This window comes from Tamandua tetradactyla, chromosome 5 (assembly GCF_023851605.1).
Source record: "Tamandua tetradactyla isolate mTamTet1 chromosome 5, mTamTet1.pri, whole genome shotgun sequence".
Taxonomy (NCBI): Eukaryota; Metazoa; Chordata; class Mammalia; order Pilosa; family Myrmecophagidae; genus Tamandua; species Tamandua tetradactyla.
The window spans coordinates 35,011,109-35,029,446 of NC_135331.1; the positions used below are offsets into that span (position 1 = coordinate 35,011,109).

The 18,338-nt window shown below is 51.1% G+C and overlaps 1 protein-coding gene across 1 annotated transcript; it reads left to right on the forward strand.

The window, feature by feature from the left end:
* Positions 1–3,791: 3,791 nt before the first annotated feature.
* CRYBB2 (crystallin beta B2) lies at positions 3,792–13,028 on the forward strand. The gene is made up of 5 exons (XM_077159127.1): positions 3,792–3,845; positions 6,773–6,891; positions 9,490–9,622; positions 11,100–11,242; positions 12,860–13,028. The coding sequence occupies exons 1-5, from the start codon at positions 3,792–3,794 to the stop codon at positions 13,026–13,028; spliced, it is 618 nt and encodes a 205-aa protein (XP_077015242.1).
* Positions 13,029–18,338: the final 5,310 nt, after the last annotated feature.

Consider the following 18,338-nt stretch of genomic DNA (forward strand, 5'->3'; position numbering starts at 1 on the left):
AAATATCACAGTCACGCAGATGTATGAGTAACAAGAGACAAGCTGCAGTTACTGAGTTCTGTCTATGGGTTAGAAACTCTATTGAGGACTTCCCACAGATTGACTCGTGTTACAAAGAATGTAATTAAAATGACAAAGAATGCCTTAGTATCTGCGGACTAAAATATTTAGATCCTCTCTAGCACGAAGGAGAAGGAGGCTTCATTTTTCAGGTAAGAAAACTTTGGCAAGAGGTGGGAAGGAGCGTGGGTTGAAATCTTTGAAATCAGTGAGTCCTGAGTTCTAAATTCAAGTCCCAACGCCACTGCTTCTTGTTGTGTTTTCTTGGGAGGAAATTGTCCCTCTCTGAGCATCAGTTTCCTTATCTTTAAAAATAGAAATAATGACCAAACTCTCTAGTGGTTTGTTTGTTTGTTTGTTTGTTTTGCTACTTTCATCAGCTGATGGGAGCCCTAACAATGCTTTATCTATGGGAATAATTAAGGGTTCAGGGACATGAACCTCATTTCTGATGGGGAAACTGAGGTCTGGAGAAGGAGCGGCCTTGACCCCCGTCCTGCACAGCTTAGTGGGAAGTGTTTAGGAGTTAAGAACACATACGTTGACCTTGAAGTCAGACTGATCTCAAGTCCTGGTCCCGTCACTTCCAGGCTTTCTGAGCCTTAGCTTCATTACCTGTGTCAGGTGAATGCTAACAACACTTACCTCAACCGTGGTTGTGAGGATTGAATTAAGTGAGAGACCAATAAAAGGTCCCGTGGGAAGCCATGACACCCTCTATCACTCGCTGGCTGTGCAACCTTGGCCAAGTTACTTAATTTCTCTGAGCCTCAACTTTTCTCTCATCTGTGAAATGGGATGACCGGATCTCTTGGACTTGTCAGGAAGGTGAAAAGAATTAAGAATGGAAAGCGACTGGTTCACGGCAAGCTCTAGCACTTTCTGAATGCCAGGAATTCTTTTTTATAATTATTGCTATTAGGAGACACAGGTCTTGAGTGCATTCACTCATCGAACAGATGTTAATTGAGGACCTACTATGTCAGGCAGACAACATAACTGCCCTCACGGTCCTTATCTTCCAATTGGAAGGAAGGAAGATAAACATGTAATATGCTGTCAGGTGGTGAGAAGAGCTGCAGAGAGATACCTCCTACCTAGAGCACTCTGTGTGTGTGTGTGTTTGCACACGCGTGTGTGTGTGTTTGCAATAGGGGGAATGGAAAGTGGGGGAAATGGGTACCCTCAAATCCAGTTTCTAACCCCAGCACTCTCCTCTCTCTCCTGCCTGATCTTGGATTTAGCCGAAACATACACGGGGCATCTGGAGGAGCGTGAGTGAAGGCGACGGGCTGGCAGCAAGGAGCTAAGCACTTTCTCTCGATCTTAGGAAACTCGTGCTGAGGGACGGCTGGTGCCAGGTCAGCCACGGCCCCTGAAGTCCCCCTTCTCAACCGACCTGCCTGGCCTGCACAGTCAAGCCCCTGTCCCCCTGTGCCACAGGCCACACGTCAGCTACATTAAGCTCTTTCCAGGTCTCCTTTTGACCTCACAGGCCAGGCCCTTGCATGTGTCCCTTTCTTGAGCTGGAACTCTCTTCCACCTGTCTCCGCAGGCTGACTCCCCTGACCCCCCAGGAGCTGCCCGATGGCCCAGGTGGGGTAGACACTGTCTCCTAGCAGGTGCCTGATGCCTATTTGTTGAAGACATGAAGGAATGGAAGAATGAAAACCAGGTCCTCCCAAACCACCATCCCTGACCTGCCCCAGGGCCCCGTCTGGCTGCGCCCGTGAACCCCGCGCGCCCCCAGTCCTGGCAGCCGGATGGCTGATGCATGCAAAACGGGCACCTCCTTTCCCAGCCGCCTGACCACCCTGGCGCGACCGAATCTGAAAGCTAATGACATTATTGTGCAGAGACGCAATGTCTGTGGGCAAACGCTGACCCAGGCTTTTGGTGTGAGCTTAATCCCACATTCTCTCTGCTCTGCTTTCCACGGGGGTGCGGCTGTCACCCGTCTTGGCACTGGTACCCCCGGAGAAGGTATAAATGCCACCTCCCGCCAGGCGGTCCTCACGGCCACTCGCGGGCTCTGGGATCGCTGGTAAGAAAGCCTCTCTTGCTTGTTTGACTTCTTCTCTCAGTCTCACCCCTGATGGGAAGTGTGGGAACGCTGGGTGCAAAGCCGGTGCCACTGCTTTCGCACAAGGTGACCTTTCGATGACTTAAGCCTCAGTTTTCTTTTCTGTTAAATGGGGAGAGGGGTTGAAAGCCTCCCTTGTCATGGGGATTACATATAACGGCACGCTGCCTGGCACAGAGCGCGTGCTTGGGTGATGCTCTTTATTATTAGTGAACAGAACTTTTGCATCTTCATTTTACTGGGAATTGGGGAGGAGACTGACTTCGGAGGTTCACAAGTGGAAGGAATCCATCAGACGAAGGTTCAGCCTCATTTCTAGGGCAGTGAGGCCGCTCCTTCCATAGGCACAAATACTACCCAGCACCCACTCTGTGCCCAGGCTTGGGGGAGCCTCGGGGGATGGGAAGCGGCTTCTGCTCTCAGGGAGCTCCCAGCGACAGGTGATTTCAGGGCCACAAATGCCTGATAGAAATGTCCCTAAAAATGCCTTCCTTAGAGCCAAGCGGGAGCTGGGCTAAGTGCATGCATTTCCCAGTTCATGTCATTGAATCCTTGCAACCTGTGCCCAGGTATTAGCAGGCACCATTATTCTCCCCATTTTATAGAACAGGAAATCAAGGCTCAGAAACAGCAGGAGGCCTCGATGCTGGAAAGCAGCAGAGCTCGCACCTGAGCTGAACCCACTGAGCTTAATCTTTAGTCTAAGAATGCCGGTGACTGGGGCGAGCCATAGGGTAGGCCTGGGGAACGGGTTTCTTGGGGGAGAAGGCTTGGCCCCCCCCAAGCAGCCCAGCTGAATTTCTTTCTTCTGGGGGACATCCAGTGCTGACCTTTAATGGGGAAAGGGATTCTGGAAGCTGGGCGCTATTTATGGAGAAGGAAGCCAGGTTTCCCCTCTTTCCTCTGGGAAATTGCAGCCTGCCTTGACTGCCCCTCCCAGGGGAAGTGAGAAGAGGCTGATAATGTTCCAAACTTTTCTGATGTTCTCAAGAACTAAGAAATTCTCTCCCATGCCTGAACTTCCACTGTTACCCAATCCCTTTGCTTCCTGAAGCTTTCTTGTAATGGAGATTTCCATAACAGATGCCCACGCTGATGGGAGGCTGAGACCGATGGTGGAGAGGGGAATTCTGGGAACTGGGAATGGGGAGTGGGGCCTGGGGGAGGAGGTTGTGGGGGCAAGGTGCGGGGGTGCTGACTGTGATTGCAAACTGGGAGCCACAAGCCGCAGGAGGCGTGTGAGTGGGTTTTGTGAGCACCTACGTTTTATTTTAATCAAGAAATTCTGCATCAGGGCAGAAGTTCTGGTCTCGTTACTCTGCATTCTGGGTAACCTCCATTGGCTGGAGCTGCGTGGCTGGGTCTGCTCAGGATCCTGCCTGAGCTCCAGTTTATCACACTGCTCTGGTGGGGGCCCCATTATTTTTCTCCTGGAGCTGACCTCGATGCAAAGAAGTGGAGCTGATGGTGGGCGTTCAGGCGCCCACCTGCAGACCCCTCAGCTCTAGGATGAACTGAAACCAGGGAGAGAGGACAGGGTTTGGGACTGCAGCAGGGTACCCCCGAGAACCCCTCACCCCTGGGCCGAGGATCCTAACCGCCGCCTCTCCCACATCTTCCAGGTGATTCCTGCCTGGGAAAGTCCGCCATGGCCTCAGATCACCAGACCCAGGCCAGCAAGCCTCAGCCCTTCAACCCCAAGGTGGGTACCTCAGAGGGCAGGCCGGGTGGTGCCCCTCTCCCAGCCTCAGTTTCCTCTTCTGCAAAGTGGGGTTCATGTCTTCCTTCCTGGGGCTCCCCTCTGCACCTCTGCTCCTCCCTAGGCCTTGGTCTCTCCCACCTGCGTGTGGTTGGGCTGATTCTGGTTGCCCACCTCCAACCCAGAACTGGCTGCTGAGAGTCCCAGGCCAGAGGCATTTTGTCTGCTGTGCCCATCCCCTGCATCCCATTACCCATGGGAGCTCTTCAAGGCTGGCATGAACCCTCAGTCTCTGTCCGAGATGGGCTTGTGGATAGGGGGGGATGTGTGTGAATCCCAGCCCTGCACCTGCTGTGTGACCTGAGGTCAGCCACTAGACCTCTCTGAACCTCATGTCTCTTTTCCATAAAATGGGGAGAGTCGTGGGATTTATGGCCTAGGGTGGCTATGAAGAGGCAAAGAAACCTGGCTCAGCATCACCCCTAGCCCAGCGTCTTCTTTGCTTTCTCATTGTCCTCGCCCCCTCAGGGCCGTGGGATCTTAACTCAACATCAGGGCCTCATCACACTGATTTGTACCCAAGCCTCCAACCTGCCACCTGGCTGCCTCCTCTGCCCGGAGCCCCAGGCCCATTTCTCCATTTGTCACGCCCTCACCCCCATTCCGTCCCTCCCGGGACTTATTTTCTAGAGGAAAGACAGATCACAAACAAATAAATATATGCGTTAAAGTAATGAGTAGTGCTGCGAAGAAATGTGAAGTAAGTAGGGTTGGGGGTTCATGAGAGTAAGCGTGTACAAGGAAGGGCTGTGTTAGCTAAGGTAGTCAGGGAGGGCCTTCCTGAGGAGGTGGCATTGGAGCAGAGACCTGGATCAAGTGAGGGAGCAGCCGTGTGAAAAGGGGTGGGGTGGGGTGGGGGTGGGGAGAGCATTCCAGGCAGAGGAACAGCACGTGCAAAGGCCCAGAGTCAGGAACAAGGGGCACGAATTTGAGGAACAGCCAGAAAGTGAGCGTAACGTGGCACGGAGCAGTGCTGTCCAGTAGAAACACAATGTAAGCCTCATGTGTAATTTAGAACGTTCTAGTAGCCACATGCAAAAAGGCAAAAGAAACAGAGGACATGGATTTTCATATTATATTTTACTTCACCTAGCATAGCAAAAGTATGAACATTTGAACATATAACCAATATAAAAACTGTTGGTGAGATACTTTACATTCCTTTTTTCATACTAAAATTTCAAAATATGAAAGACTTTTATCCTTATAGCAGATCTGAATTCAAACTAGTTGCGCATGCTCAATAGCCATATGTAACCATATTTAAAATGTCACATATGTGACATGTATGGAATTTTGCCTCGTTATGCTGATGGATAATAATAAAACAATAATCACCATAACATGTGATTTCCTGGGCTTTTTGAGGCCTTCCAAATGCAGGGAGAGGCCAGCCTTCCTTACCCTCCTTTGTCTTCCAGGCCAGGTAATAATAAATAGCCCCTCACTTCCATAGCCTTGACTCTTTGCAAAGTTAGCATGATGCCCAATTTTAGGGCCAATGAACAGAGCAATGAAGTAGGTCACTTCCTAGGGCAGCTCAGCCGAATGCAGTAGAGATGTCAGAACCCATATCTCCTGATCCCATCTGTGGCAGGGTCAGTGACCGTGAAGGCTAACTTGAGTCCATGGAATTTATCTCTGAGTCTTGTTGGGTCCCCTGCCCCCTTCCCTGCCTTTATCAAGCCAATCCCTGGCCTGGGAGAGAACGACCTGTTTACCCAGCCTGGTACTGACCATGTGGCCCAGAATCCAAATGGTCAGCACCCAGGAGCTGCTCCTCCTGGGTGTCCACTGCCCTAAGCCCACCTCTTCATCCAGAAACAAGGGGCTGGGCAACCTGCTTGGAATTCTCACGAGAATCGTGGAAGGTGGCAGCTGGCCTCCCAGTTAACACTTGACTGTGAGACCTTGGGTGGGTCCCTCCACACTGTAGAGCTTCGGTCTCCCTGGTGGGCTCCAGCCAGTCCCTCGGGCTGGTGAGAGGACCAGGTGAGACCAAGGGAGTGAAGTCCCCCCAGGAAGTATCCCAGTGGGGAGGTCATAAGGGAGACCTGGTAAGTCCTGTAGGGGCTTGAAGAAACAGCCCAGATATGTGTGGTTTTACCGGTGAAATGGGGGTGAGGAACATGTTTGGAGGGCGCTGACTCAGCTCTAATGGGAGCAGGAGACATTAAGCAATGTGGTCCAGAATCTTGCAAGCCCTAATGTGGTCCATGGAATAGTGTCATCAGCATCACCTGAGAGAGGGGTGAAATGCAGAATCTGGGGCTGCACCCAGGACCTACTACAACAAAAACTGCATTTTATCAAGATCCCTGGTGCTTTGTGTGCACATTAGAGTTTGAGAAGTGCTGCTCTAGTGGAAACAGCATCACGGTAGCCTGGGCTCCAATTTCAGCTCTGCCACGTACCCACTTGCAGTCTGTATCCTTAGTGAATATAATTACCCCACATAAACACACAGAATAAATCCTGTGGGCTCACCATTATGCACTCCTGAATCTTTCCAACAAAGCTTTAAGTAGGAGGTTTAGTTCCCATTTTACAGATGGGGAAACTGAGGCTCAGAGAGGCAATCTACTGGCTCGTTATGCTCCCGCAATTCTTTCTAACAATCCCTTAGATGGGGGTTTATTTTCCATTTCACAGCTTGGGAAACTGGGGCAAAGAGAGGCAAAGCACTGACTCAAGTTCTCACAGCTGGTAAATGGCAAAGCCAGACTTGCTGGATTTTAGGTGTAGTTAGACTCTGAAGAGTAGAGTCCTTGAGCCTCCTTTGAGGCTCTCTGAGCTCCCCCCACACCCCCACTGCCCTGCTCACACTCCTCCCCAGCATGACAAAGTCTGACTCTTTTCTCCTGTTACAGATCATCATCTTTGAGCAAGAGAACTTCCAGGGCCACTCACATGAGCTCAGCGGGCCCTGTCCCAACCTGAAGGACACTGGCATGGAGAAGGCAGGCTCTGTCCTGGTGCAGGCTGGACCGTATGTACCTGGGGGGCTGGGGCAGCAGCAATCGGACTGTGAGGTTGGGAGGGTCTGGCCTCCTTGTACCTCTACACCTTGCCATCAGGGGACCAGGATCTGGGAGCTGACAGCTTAAGGCGAGAATTTGAATTTGGGAGTCTGAAAGAGCTGCGTTCGAATTCTGGCTCTACCATTTCTTGGCTGTGTGACCTTGGGCCTGGAACTTCCCTCTCTGAGCCTCAGTCTCCTCCTCCATAGAGTGAGGATAATGATGTCCTCCTGAGGATAATGGGAGAGAAGCCCTGTGAAAAACCACTTCCTCGAGGCAGGGGGATGGACATGGTGACCTCTTATGGATCTTTGCAGATCTAGCCACCTCTGGCCTGGGAGTGTCCTTACCTTCCTGAGAAGTTTAAGATTGAATGAGCCAGGTCTGTGTCACTCCCCTTCCTTCCCAAGTCCCAGCAATACTGGGTCTGGCACATGGGGCAGGCCCAGGACCCCTGACTCAGTCTCTCCTGAGAGAGGAAGGGAGGAGCTGATGTAAACTGACTCTGCCCTGCCCATGTCACATAGCTGAGCAGTCAGCCCCAGGCACAACCTTTGGTGCAGGGACTCTCTCTGTGGTTTCCTGTGAACCCCTTGTCTATAGCAGGCTCAGGAATCAGGGTGACCAACTGGTGACCCCACCTCACAGGTCAGTGCGTCTGGGCTAGCCGGGGGCTCTCGGGGGATTTGCATCTCACAGATTTTTCCAGAGTGCAGGAGTTCCCAGGAACCAGGGTCTGGGGACATGTGGAACAGAGCCAAAGGAACGGCCCTGCGAAGCCTGAGCTAGCTGACCCTCGGGGGGTCTGCTGTGCCTGAGAGCCTCCTTTCTGAATAACTAAGTTATGACCATGTAAGCACCACGTCTGATTCTCAGTTTTGTTATATGTGATGGAAGAATTCCCCAAGTGGATCTTACACTCCTCAGCTTTCTTTTTAAAAATATACCTTACATACCATTTATAAATAAGCAATGCATGCTCATTGTTTAAAATTGAGAAAATAACGTTTAGGAGAAACAAAGAACAAAACAATGTCATCCTAATATTACCATTCAGGAGCAATCATTGTTAACATTTTGGTATAAATTTAGATTCTTCTCTGTGCATCTATTTATTATTTTTACCAAAATTGGACCACGTTACACATAATGGTATGTTTTTTTGAATGCTGTATGGTGGGGGTCATATATCATTCCTTTTCCATGTGACCGTCCCATGATTGCAGCACCATTTGCTATTTTTGTTTTTTGGTGGTGGTGGTGAGTACCTGGGCCGGAACTCGAACCCGGGTCTCCTGCATGGCAGTACACATAATATTTTATAACTCATTTTTTGAAAAACGGCGATTTCTGCCCATGTTATTATTGTGAATTCGCTCCATGCCACTAGATAGCATTGACTTTGGTGTTTTTCAGAGTTGGCTTGAAATAAATCAGCATCAGAAGGGCAGTGCAGGGTCCTGGGCCCCGCTCCAGCTCCCCCCCATCAAACTCGCGGGTCTGGACCCAGGGGTCTGCATTTAACAATCTCTCGTGGTGATCTTTATGCCCGGTTAAGTCTGAGAACCAGTGTCCCACCTCATTACCTCTCATGGTTTTGTAGCATTCCATTACTGGATGTGCCATAATTTATTTTATTTAACCAGGTCCGGGCTGTTGGATGTTTACATTGTTTCGGTTATTAGTATTATAAACAACACCATGAGGGACATCCCTGTGGCTGGGAGCACCTGGTAACTTTCTCAGGACCCTAAAGCAGGTTTTCTGGATCAAGGGTATCTCCTTTCCTAGAACAGGGCAATCAATGTGATTCCCCCTTCCAGAATGACTTAGCATGTGGTTCTAATCAGTCATCATTGCACCATGCTAAAGGGTTTGACCCCCCATTGAATGGCCCCAATGCCAGGCACTTAGAGAGTTGGGACTTCTTTTTCCTGGTCTCCCCTCTCCTCCTTTAGCAATGCCCCACCTGAAGATAATCCTACACCCTTTAGCACACTCTATATCTTGCGCTGCAAATATGGAATACTTTGAGAGTTCTGTGTAAAGTATGAGTCAATAGACTAACAGCAAGAATGAAGGAGGAAATAGATGGAAAGAGAGGGCCTTGTAGGAATAAAGCTCTGGAGCTCTAGATACAGTGGTTTTCTAGCTCTCTTCCCAGTGCTACATCCAGTGATGTGACGGTGGTAGCTTGAAACCAGGGCTGGTGGGCCTGCACCCAGGGAACTGGCAAAGACTGTGTCCCGTTGGCTTTAGGGCCTGGGTTCCATAGCTCTGTATTTGTTGCTGGGCGATCCTTTGGGCCTCCTTCGTTCCTCTTGGCCCTGTCCTAGTGGGCTAACGACGGCACAATGCTGAGTTCTTGACAACGGAGGTGATTCTTCACTTGGCTTCGCTGTGTCTGGGTTAGACGTGGCTCCAATTCCTTGCTGGGATGGACGGCGGTGAGTCCTGGGGCCTGAGCAAGTAGCCAGAGTCCTGCCAAGGGAAGCTTGGCGTGGTCCTGACTTGCTCTGTTTGTGTCTGTGTGTGTGTGTGTGTGTGTGTGTGTGTCTCAACCACAGCTGGGTGGGCTTTGAACAAGCCAACTGCAAAGGCGAGCAGTTTGTTTTTGAGAAAGGGGAATACCCCCGCTGGGACTCGTGGACCAGCAGCCGGAGGACGGACTCCCTCGGCTCCCTGAGACCCATCAAAGTGGTAAGTCCCTTCCTTTCACCCTCCCTCCTCTCCTTACCACCTTTGGTGTCAGAGGCCTGAGGACCAGGAAGGCACCTTCTCCTCTAGCATTAAACCCCTCCTGCCTGGTGGGGGTATCCCCTGCTTTGTGACCCTGCACGAGTCACTTCACCTCCCTGAGCCTCAGTTTTTCTCATCTGTGAAATGGGAACATCAGCCCTCACTGTCCTGAGATTCCAGTGTGCTTAGCCCGAGGATGCCACGCTGCACAATGCCAGGGGGTGCCACTCACAGGACTTCATGCTCCAGGGGGGGCATTCTTCAGGTTCTAGTCTGTGTGAATGGTGCCCCACTGGGATTTGCACCTCCTGTCACTGAGTAATTGCTCAATAAACGGTGGCTATCATAAATATGGAAAGAAAGTCTGGGTTCTGGAGACGGGGGAGAAGATGGTTTAGCTCTTCTCTGAAACTCAAGCCCATGTGAGATTCCTGTGCTTCTCTGGCCCTGATTCTGGCCAGTGTGTAAACTCCCAGGGAGGGCAGAGGGCCCAGCCATGCCCAGTTACGCCCTCAGACCTCCCAAGCGTGCACCACCTCTTGCAAGAGCTTCATGGAAGATTGGAGAACACTGGGCTTAGCACTCCACAGACCTGGGTTCCCAGCCTGGCCCCGTCGCTGCCTGCTGTGTGGATTCAGGGAAATCACTTTCCCTCTCTGAGCCTCAGTTTCCTTGTATGTCAAATGGGATAAGGGTTGTCTAAAGGACTAAGTGAGGTAAGAAAAAAGTCTGGCACCCAAAGACAGAAGGCTGGGAAGAGATGAGACGAAGGAAAACCAAAACATCTCAAGTGCTTACTAGAGGCAGGGCCCAGGGCTGAATGCAACCAGGTAAATTATATAATAAACCCATATGTGTGTGTGTGTTGTGAGTGTGAGTGTGTGTATCATGGCCACCATTTATAAAGGAAATTCAGGCTGTGTGATGGGAAATGAGCTTTCAAAATCAAATATTCCCCAAAGCACAGATTCTGGGAGTCTCTTTTTAAAAAAAATATATATATATTTTTATTATATACAACAAACCAACATACCAACATTCTTGACATACAATCATTGTTGAAATACAAATATCATACATGGTGTGCAATCAGTGACTTACAATATCATCACATAGTTGTGCATTCATCACCACGATCATTTTTTTGAACATTTGCATCACTCCAGCAAAAGAAAGAAAAAAGAAAAAACTCAGTGCATGCCACACGCCTTACCCCTCCCGCTCACCGAACACTACTATTTCAATCTACTCAATTTATTTTAACCTTTATTCTGGGAATCTGTTTTATATAAAAAATAGTCCAGAAGGCACTCAGCCAACGGCTCTTGGCGGACAGCGGTTGTCACAGACCCTCCGCGGTGGGTGTCCTGGGTGGGGTACACCGATGGCACCCCGGGTGCCTCACCCACACCCATGCCTCCGCGCCCCCCCCCCATAGGACAGCCAAGAGCACAGGATCATCCTCTATGAGAACCCCAACTTCACGGGGAAGAAGATGGAGGTCACCGACGACGACGTGCCCAGCTTCCACGCCCACGGCTACCAGGAGAAGGTGTCGTCCGTGCGCGTGCAGAGTGGAACGTGAGTGCAGCCCCCGCCCCACAGCCCCGACTCGGGGGTCCCCAGTCCCGCTCTGCCCTGCAGCCGCCGGGGGTCTTGCAGCCGTCTGCACTCACCCGACCTCGGCCTTCCCATTGGAAGGTGGCCTGAGAAGCCATCAGCCCCTATGTGGCTTGCGGGCCCTGTGGCTCCGTCCAGAGCCGCCTTGGGGACAGTGCATTGTCTTCAGAGGACAGAGACCCCAAGGGTGGGACCGTAAATACCGGGGGCGGGTTCAGGTGGCTGCCGAGGTCGTGGGAGCGTGGGAATGAGTTGAGTTATCTGGAAGCCGCGAGAGACAGGCAGTCCGGCCCACGGTGGGCTTTCGCTGCATGGGTTTCCTGAATTTGGAAACAGGAGGTGCCATTTTCCGCTGGTCCAAGGTCCATCGACCTTGGCCATCAGCATGGTGGGGGTGGGGGGCATCCCTGGGGGCCCTCAGCTGGGTTGCAGGCAGTGTGTGCTGGAGCTAGAGCATGCATGCCAGCTTGCACAAATGGGAAATACTCAGGATTCTTGCGAGCTCGTTGTTCAGTTGTCGGTGACTTGAAACCAGCCGTAGTGCTCTGAGCATCTGTGCCACGAAAGTTGGCAAATTCTACCAATAAGGCCTTTTTTCTCCTCCCCCTGCCCCCACACCCAAGAAAGCCAGTTTACCAGAACACACTGGCTTTGAGGGGTCTGGAAAGCTCTTAACATAGGGTGCAAAGTTCTGTGTTCATTTGCCTATTCATTCATTATTCATTTTTCCATTTATCTGCTCATGCATTTATTCAATTTATTGCATGCTGCCTGTGCCAGGCACTGTGCTAGATGCTCAGGGTGCTGACAGAGACCCGGCTTCTGTCTTGTGGGACTTACACTCTGGTGGGGGTGGGGTGGGGTGGTGTCGGGAGATAGTGAATGATTTGAAAAACCACACACATCCGAACAACTTCCCTGAAGAAAGGACTCGAGCTGAGATCTCAAGGAACATTGGAATTAAGGGACGTAGTGGAAATAAAAACATCCAGGCAGAGGGAATAGCATGTGCAAAGGCCCTGGGGTGAGAGGAGCCTGGTGAGTTCGAGGGACTCGATAAAGGCAAGCGCAGCTGGAGCACAGAGATGTAGGGAGCATGAGACTGAGAAGTAGAGCTGGAGGGGTCCCCAGGGGCTGGCCAGGTAAAAACTCTGTGATGTTTTCTGGATGGAAGGCCTGTGCCTCTCAGCAGATGTTCAAAGGAGTTAGTGAATCTAAATGGTTAGGACTTCAAACAGTGAAAGGCTTATAAAGGACTCCCAGAACTTCCCCCAATCTCTTTTGGCCTTACAGCTGGGCTTGGGGTTGGAATGGATGGGGGCAGAGATGAACAAGGTCCCAGTCTTCTTTAGGAGGGAGTGAGCTCTCCATCAAGAGAAGGGAGAAAGTAGAGGCTGGAAACTGGAGAGGTGGGTGGACAGAGGTATCGGCTCAGCCCTGAAGACTTGTGAAATAATTGGGGGCTCCGCTCTTCCTGGTGACTTAAGGATCCTCTCTGTCTCTGTCTCCCACTTTCTCTCTCTCCCTCTCTCTCCACCTGCCTGCCACCCCTGCCCTCCCCCTGCCCTGGTGCCGCAGGTGGGTGGGCTACCAGTACCCTGGCTACCGTGGGCTACAGTTCCTGCTGGAGAAGGGAGAGTACAAGGACAGTGGGGATTTCGGGGCCCCCCACCCCCAGGTGCAGTCCGTGCGCCGCATCCGCGACATGCAGTGGCACCAGCGAGGCTCCTTCCACCCCTCCAACTAGTGCCTCCCGCAGCCCCCTCCCGGGGGAGGGGGGTCAGGTCTGCCACCTGGGATGTACCCCCTAAAAATCCTCCCCACCGGTGAATAAAGTGTGACTTGCAACTTGTCTGCTGCAGCGTCTTCTTTCCTCAGTGGGAGCTGGGGTGCTGTGAGTGTGTGTGTGTGTGTGTGTGTGTGTGTGTGTGTGTAAAGGAGACAGAACCAGGAAGTGTCTGGGCTTGGGATAGGACATGAGGGCCCTCGCTGAGTCTCACAACTCCTCCGCTGTGTGACCTCGGTCACCCTCTCTGGGCCTGTTCTTCACCTGACCTCCATGCCCCCTGCCCCCTGGGTGTCAGGACAGGCTGACCTCCGGGACTCCGTCCCTCTTAGATGGCCACTGAGACCTTCAGGGGTGTCCCATCCTTAAACATTTATCCACTGCCTGCAATGACCCTTTTACTGCGTCCTCACCCTGAGCCTTGCAGATCTGTCAGATCAGCCGAGAGCTGTGCAGCCCCCACTGCACCCCAGGGGAGGGCCCATCACCTCAGGGTTGGGTTTGTGTGCTCATTAGTTCCTTCATTCACACTTTGCTTGGCCTGATCACTTAGCATAGCCATGGAACTAGGGTTCCAAAGCCAGACAAGCCTGAGCTCCAAGGGCTGATCCGGGCGCATTGGGCAGTCATTTTACTTCCCAGAGCCTCAGTGTTTTCACTTAGAAAAATGGGCACGTAACAGTATCTAGTCATAGGGTTGCAGTGAGGGTGAAATGAGATAATCTGGGTGTTTTCTTTCTCTCGGTTAATCCTTTACTCGTTATTTGTAGTGCAAATATCTGTTCTCAGGATGTGGTTTCTTTTCACTTTGTTTTAGGTAGCTTTTGATGCAGACATTTCAAATTTTAATGCAGTCAAACATCAGTCTTTTCCTTCAGGGGTTGTGCCTTCCTTGTCTTTTTTAAGAAGCTCTTTCTAACCATATATTTTCTATTTTTTTCCCCTAAAAATTCCAAAGTTTTACTCTTGACGTTTAAGTTCTTATTTCCTCTGGAGCTGAGTTTTGTGTATGGTGTGTGCTAGGGATCTAATTTCTTTTTCTTTCTTTTTCACTTTTCATAGGTGGATCACAACTGTCCTGGAATAATTTACTGAATAGCACAGTCACCCGTCCTGGGGTGAAATGTCATATATTAGATTGCCACGAATATAGGGGGGTTACATACATCTGGGGGCACTCTTTCCTGTTCCTTTAGTCTGTTTGTATATCCTACTCACACACGCACACGTGCTCACAACACACACACACACATGTACATACATACACGGGCTTATCATACTTAACCAGGTTACATCACCCCTGGGCCCTGCCTCTAGTAAGTACTCAAGATGCTTTCGTTTCTCTTTGTCTCAACCCTCCCCATCCTTCTGTTTTTGCGTGCGGGACTTTTTCTTACTTCACTTAGTCCTATAGACAACCCTTATGCAATCTGATATACAAGGAAAGTGAGGATCAGAGAGGTCAAGTGATTTGTCTGAATCCACACAGCTGGCAGTGCAGGGGCCAGGATGGGAACCCAGGCTTTTGTCACGGGGGTGAGGGTGGGGGGATTTCTCTGTCGGTCCCTCCCCTTTCTTCTACCTCCCCTCAGTGCCAAGAAGAGCTCCCCCCTCTTTCCAACTGGGCGGCGCGGGCCCCTGCAAGCCTTAGCGCCCTCAGGGCGCCACTTCCCCCGACGGCCACCAGGTGTCAGCCAAACACCATTCTCCAGGCTCCCGGGCCGCCGGGCCCAGCTGCCCCGGCCCTGATTGGAGCCAAGCCCCGTCAGTCAGAGCTGGACGGAGCCCCAGAACATCTCCCCCGCAGGCGGGGAAACCGAGGCACCGAGACAGAGCGTGGTCTTGCGGGGCGGCTCCTGGAGACTGGGCAGGCCACCAGGGTCCCGTCTCCTGCTGCATTTCTCCGTCCCGTAGCCTGATGGGAGGATTTTAAAAAAGCAATAATAATAATTAAAAAGCAACAGTTCTTTGCCTTGGGAAAGCGCTTTCAGCACTTTTCACCGGCTATGTCATTGGAGGCATCGCAAAGTCTCAGTCCCGTGCCTCTTCCTCGCCTTTTCTTTCCCTTCCTTTCTTTTCCTTCTGCTGCTTTTTTTCCCCTCTTCCCCTCATTTTTTCAGCTTCTCCCCTTAGCCCTCTGATTTCCTCTTTTCTGGCCACTTTTCTTCTCTCCCCTTGCTGCTCCTTCCTTCCTTCTTCTCTGGCTCCTCTTCTTTGCCATGATCCCAGAGTCGGCTCAGTGCCAGCAACCCAGCGGGGAGCCAGCCTGGCCACCTCAGGGGCAGTGCGATTAGGGGTGGAGCCACTGCAGCAGGTGGGCTCCGGACGTGTCCAGACCCCTGTGTCCAAGCAGGCCTGAGGAGGGCGAGCAGTCCATCTTAGGAGCCCTGGGTTCTAGGGAGCGGAAATCCTGAGCTGGACTGAGCAGGAGCCTGGCCCAGCCCTGTGAAGGGTGCTGGAGTCCGGGCAGCACGGGGAGGGAGCCGCAGTGCATCGCTAGGACAGGCAGGGCACACAAGGAGGAGAAGTCAGAAACATCTAGTTTCAAGTCCCAGGTCTGCTCCTCACTTGCTGTGTGACCATAGGCAAACGACTTTACCTCTCTGAGCCTCTGTGTCCTCATCTGAACAATGAGGCTGACAGGTGTTGTTTCACATACATCCTGATAACACAGCAACCCCTAAGAGCCAACTGGTGCTAAGTATATCAATAAATATCAGTCCATTTCCTTTCTCACTTTTCTTTCATTCATTCACTCATTCATTCATTCACCAATGAATGTTTGGGGAGCTTTTCGGCAGCAGCACGCTGCTCTAGGTGCCTGAGATATCAATGGTCTGATGCTACCCATAAGTGAATGTAGTTTTTTTTCTAAAAGCATTCCTCATAGTTTCTCCCTCTAAGAAAAGGGGACAATTCTAATTGGGGTTAAAATCACAGAGAGGTTTCTCTTTATCTGTAACGCCCTATTTGTTCCTTTAAACAAAAGGGCAATATGTTAGTATATGACATACCATTTTAAAAGGTATATGTTAGTATATGACATACCATTCTAACAAAGGACTAGAAAAATGTACCAGGTTCTTAAAAATGGTTAGTTTGAGGTGCTGGGAAAAGAGTGGTTATTCCTCTTTTGCTTTGTGCACATTTTTCAAATTTCCAGGAAATTAATTTTTTCGTAAGCAAACAACTCTGGAAGGATATGTGCAGCCGTTCTGGAGCCTGCCTGGCGGAGATCTGCAGGCCACCCCACCTCACAAAGGAGCCTTGGAAAATGGAAGTGGAGTTGGGGTGTCCGTCCACAGGGGGAAGCTGAAGACCCCATCGTTAGCCCTCTAGGAGGGGCTTCTATTCTCTGCTTCATGGGGCCATCTCTGGCCTCTGGGGGCTGTTTGAAGTTTTTTTGGTAAACAAACCCATTTCACAAGGAACCTACAAAAGGTGAGCTCAGTAAATTGAGCAGCCCAGGTGAAGCTGAACTGAGCTGAAGGGGCAGTTTTAAAAAAAAGTGGGAGGAGCCCTTTCAGATGAGTGCTTATTCTGGAGGGTGTCCCACTAGCACCCACCAGGACCACAAAGCCTCAGAATCCCCTGGGAAGATGGGGTGCAAGTTCCCCCCTTTTACCCCCTCCGCTTCTCCCACCTGGCCCCCCACCCCCCCCCCACCTTGAGGCAGCAGCACTCTGGAGCTGCTGTGGTCCAGGAAAAGGCATGGTTTAGCTGAAGTGCTTTAACACGCACCGCAGGTGAGAGCCACGTGCTCTGCAGGTTTAAGTGCATGCGAGCTTCCAGTGATTAGGTAAAAATGGGAATCTGAGGGCAGCTGGCTGGGGAGGCAAGCATCCCAAGCTCCTCCCAGCATCAAACTGGAACCCAGAGGCTTCTGACCCTAGGGAATGGATGATAAGGTGAGTGGCTTCCGTTCTGCTTGTCTTAGTTTGCCAGGGCTGCTATGAGAAGCCCCACATGGTGGGTGGGCTTAAACAATAGGGATTGATTTGTGGGGCAGGCTGGACCCTAACATCGGGGTCCTGGCAGCACTTGCTTCCTCCGGGAGCCTGTGTCCAGCACACGGCCAGCTCCCCCACCTCACGTCTGCTCCTCTGATTGCCACTGGACTCCTGGCTCCTGCCGATGGACTGGGTGCTGCTTTGAATCTGTTACATACCCCAGAAAACCTTTTTTTTTTTAACCCATCCCTGTGGGTGCAGGTCTGTTGTGGTGGGGGGACCTTTTGTTTAGGTTGTTTTCATGGGGATGTGATCCGTCCATTTCAAGATGGGTCTTACTCCCCTTTCTGGAATCCTTTACGAGAGGATAAAGGGAAGAGGCATCTTAGAGAGAGCTCAGAGAAAGAAAATGCCCCAGTAGAAGCCAGAAAGATGCACCAGAGCTAAGAGAGCCATTTTGAAACCAGAATCCAGGAGCAAAGGACCAGCACAAGTGGCCATGTGCCTTATCAAGTGACAGAGGATACCCGCATACCAGCAGCCTTTCCTCGGAGAAGTCATCTCCCTCTTGATGCCTTCATTCATTCATTTCCATAGCCTTAGAGCTGCAAATTTGTCCCCTAATAAATCCCCTCTGCCAAAGCCAATCCATTTCTGGTATATTGCATTCTGGCAGCTTTAGCAAACTGAAACAGGCTGCATCCCCTGTCCCGCTGCTTCTGGGGACCTCAGTCATAGGGATTAACGCCCACGCTGAATCCACTTGGCCTCATCTAAACAGGATCTCCGAAGGTCCTATTCACAAATGAGTCCACAGCTTAACTCACAACCACATTTTCAAAGGTCCTATTGACAAAGGGGTTCACATGCCCGAGAAAGCGACTGAAGACTTGAGCATGCTTTTATGGGGGAATGTACTTCAACCCCCGCCCCCCCAACCCTCCTGTGTGGAGACCAGATTCCAAATTCCAAAGTTTTTCTCGTGGCCCTTAGCAGGTGCTTCTCAGAGGGGGATCCCCAGGCCAGCAGCAGTGGCACCCACCCAGGAGCTTGTTCAAAATGCACATTCTCAGCTCCCACCTTAGCCCCACTGAATCAGAATGTCTGGGAAAGTGGGGGAGGGGCTTGAGCATCCCCACCCTCGGCTACTTCTTCACGCTGTTTCCCTTTCTGCACCTTGCTTCCTTTAAAAGGATGTTCACTCTCGGAGAATAGTCGATGATTTATGCCCTATTGCCCGAAGTTACAGTATTTTTCTTTTTCTATTAAAGAAAGTGAAATCAAGTGAGTTGTATATACCCCGACTTTCTCTACTCATCCA

Coding starts and splice junctions, on each gene's coding strand:
- CRYBB2 (XM_077159127.1), top strand. CDS start 3,792: ATGGCCTCAGATCACCAGACCCAGGCCAGCAAGCCTCAGCCCTTCAAC. Junction 3,846..6,772: donor CTCAGCCCTTCAACCCCAAG/GTGGGTACCTCA, acceptor CTCCTGTTACAG/ATCATCATCTTTGAGCAAGA. Junction 9,623..11,099: donor CCCTGAGACCCATCAAAGTG/GTAAGTCCCTTC, acceptor CCCCCCCCATAG/GACAGCCAAGAGCACAGGAT.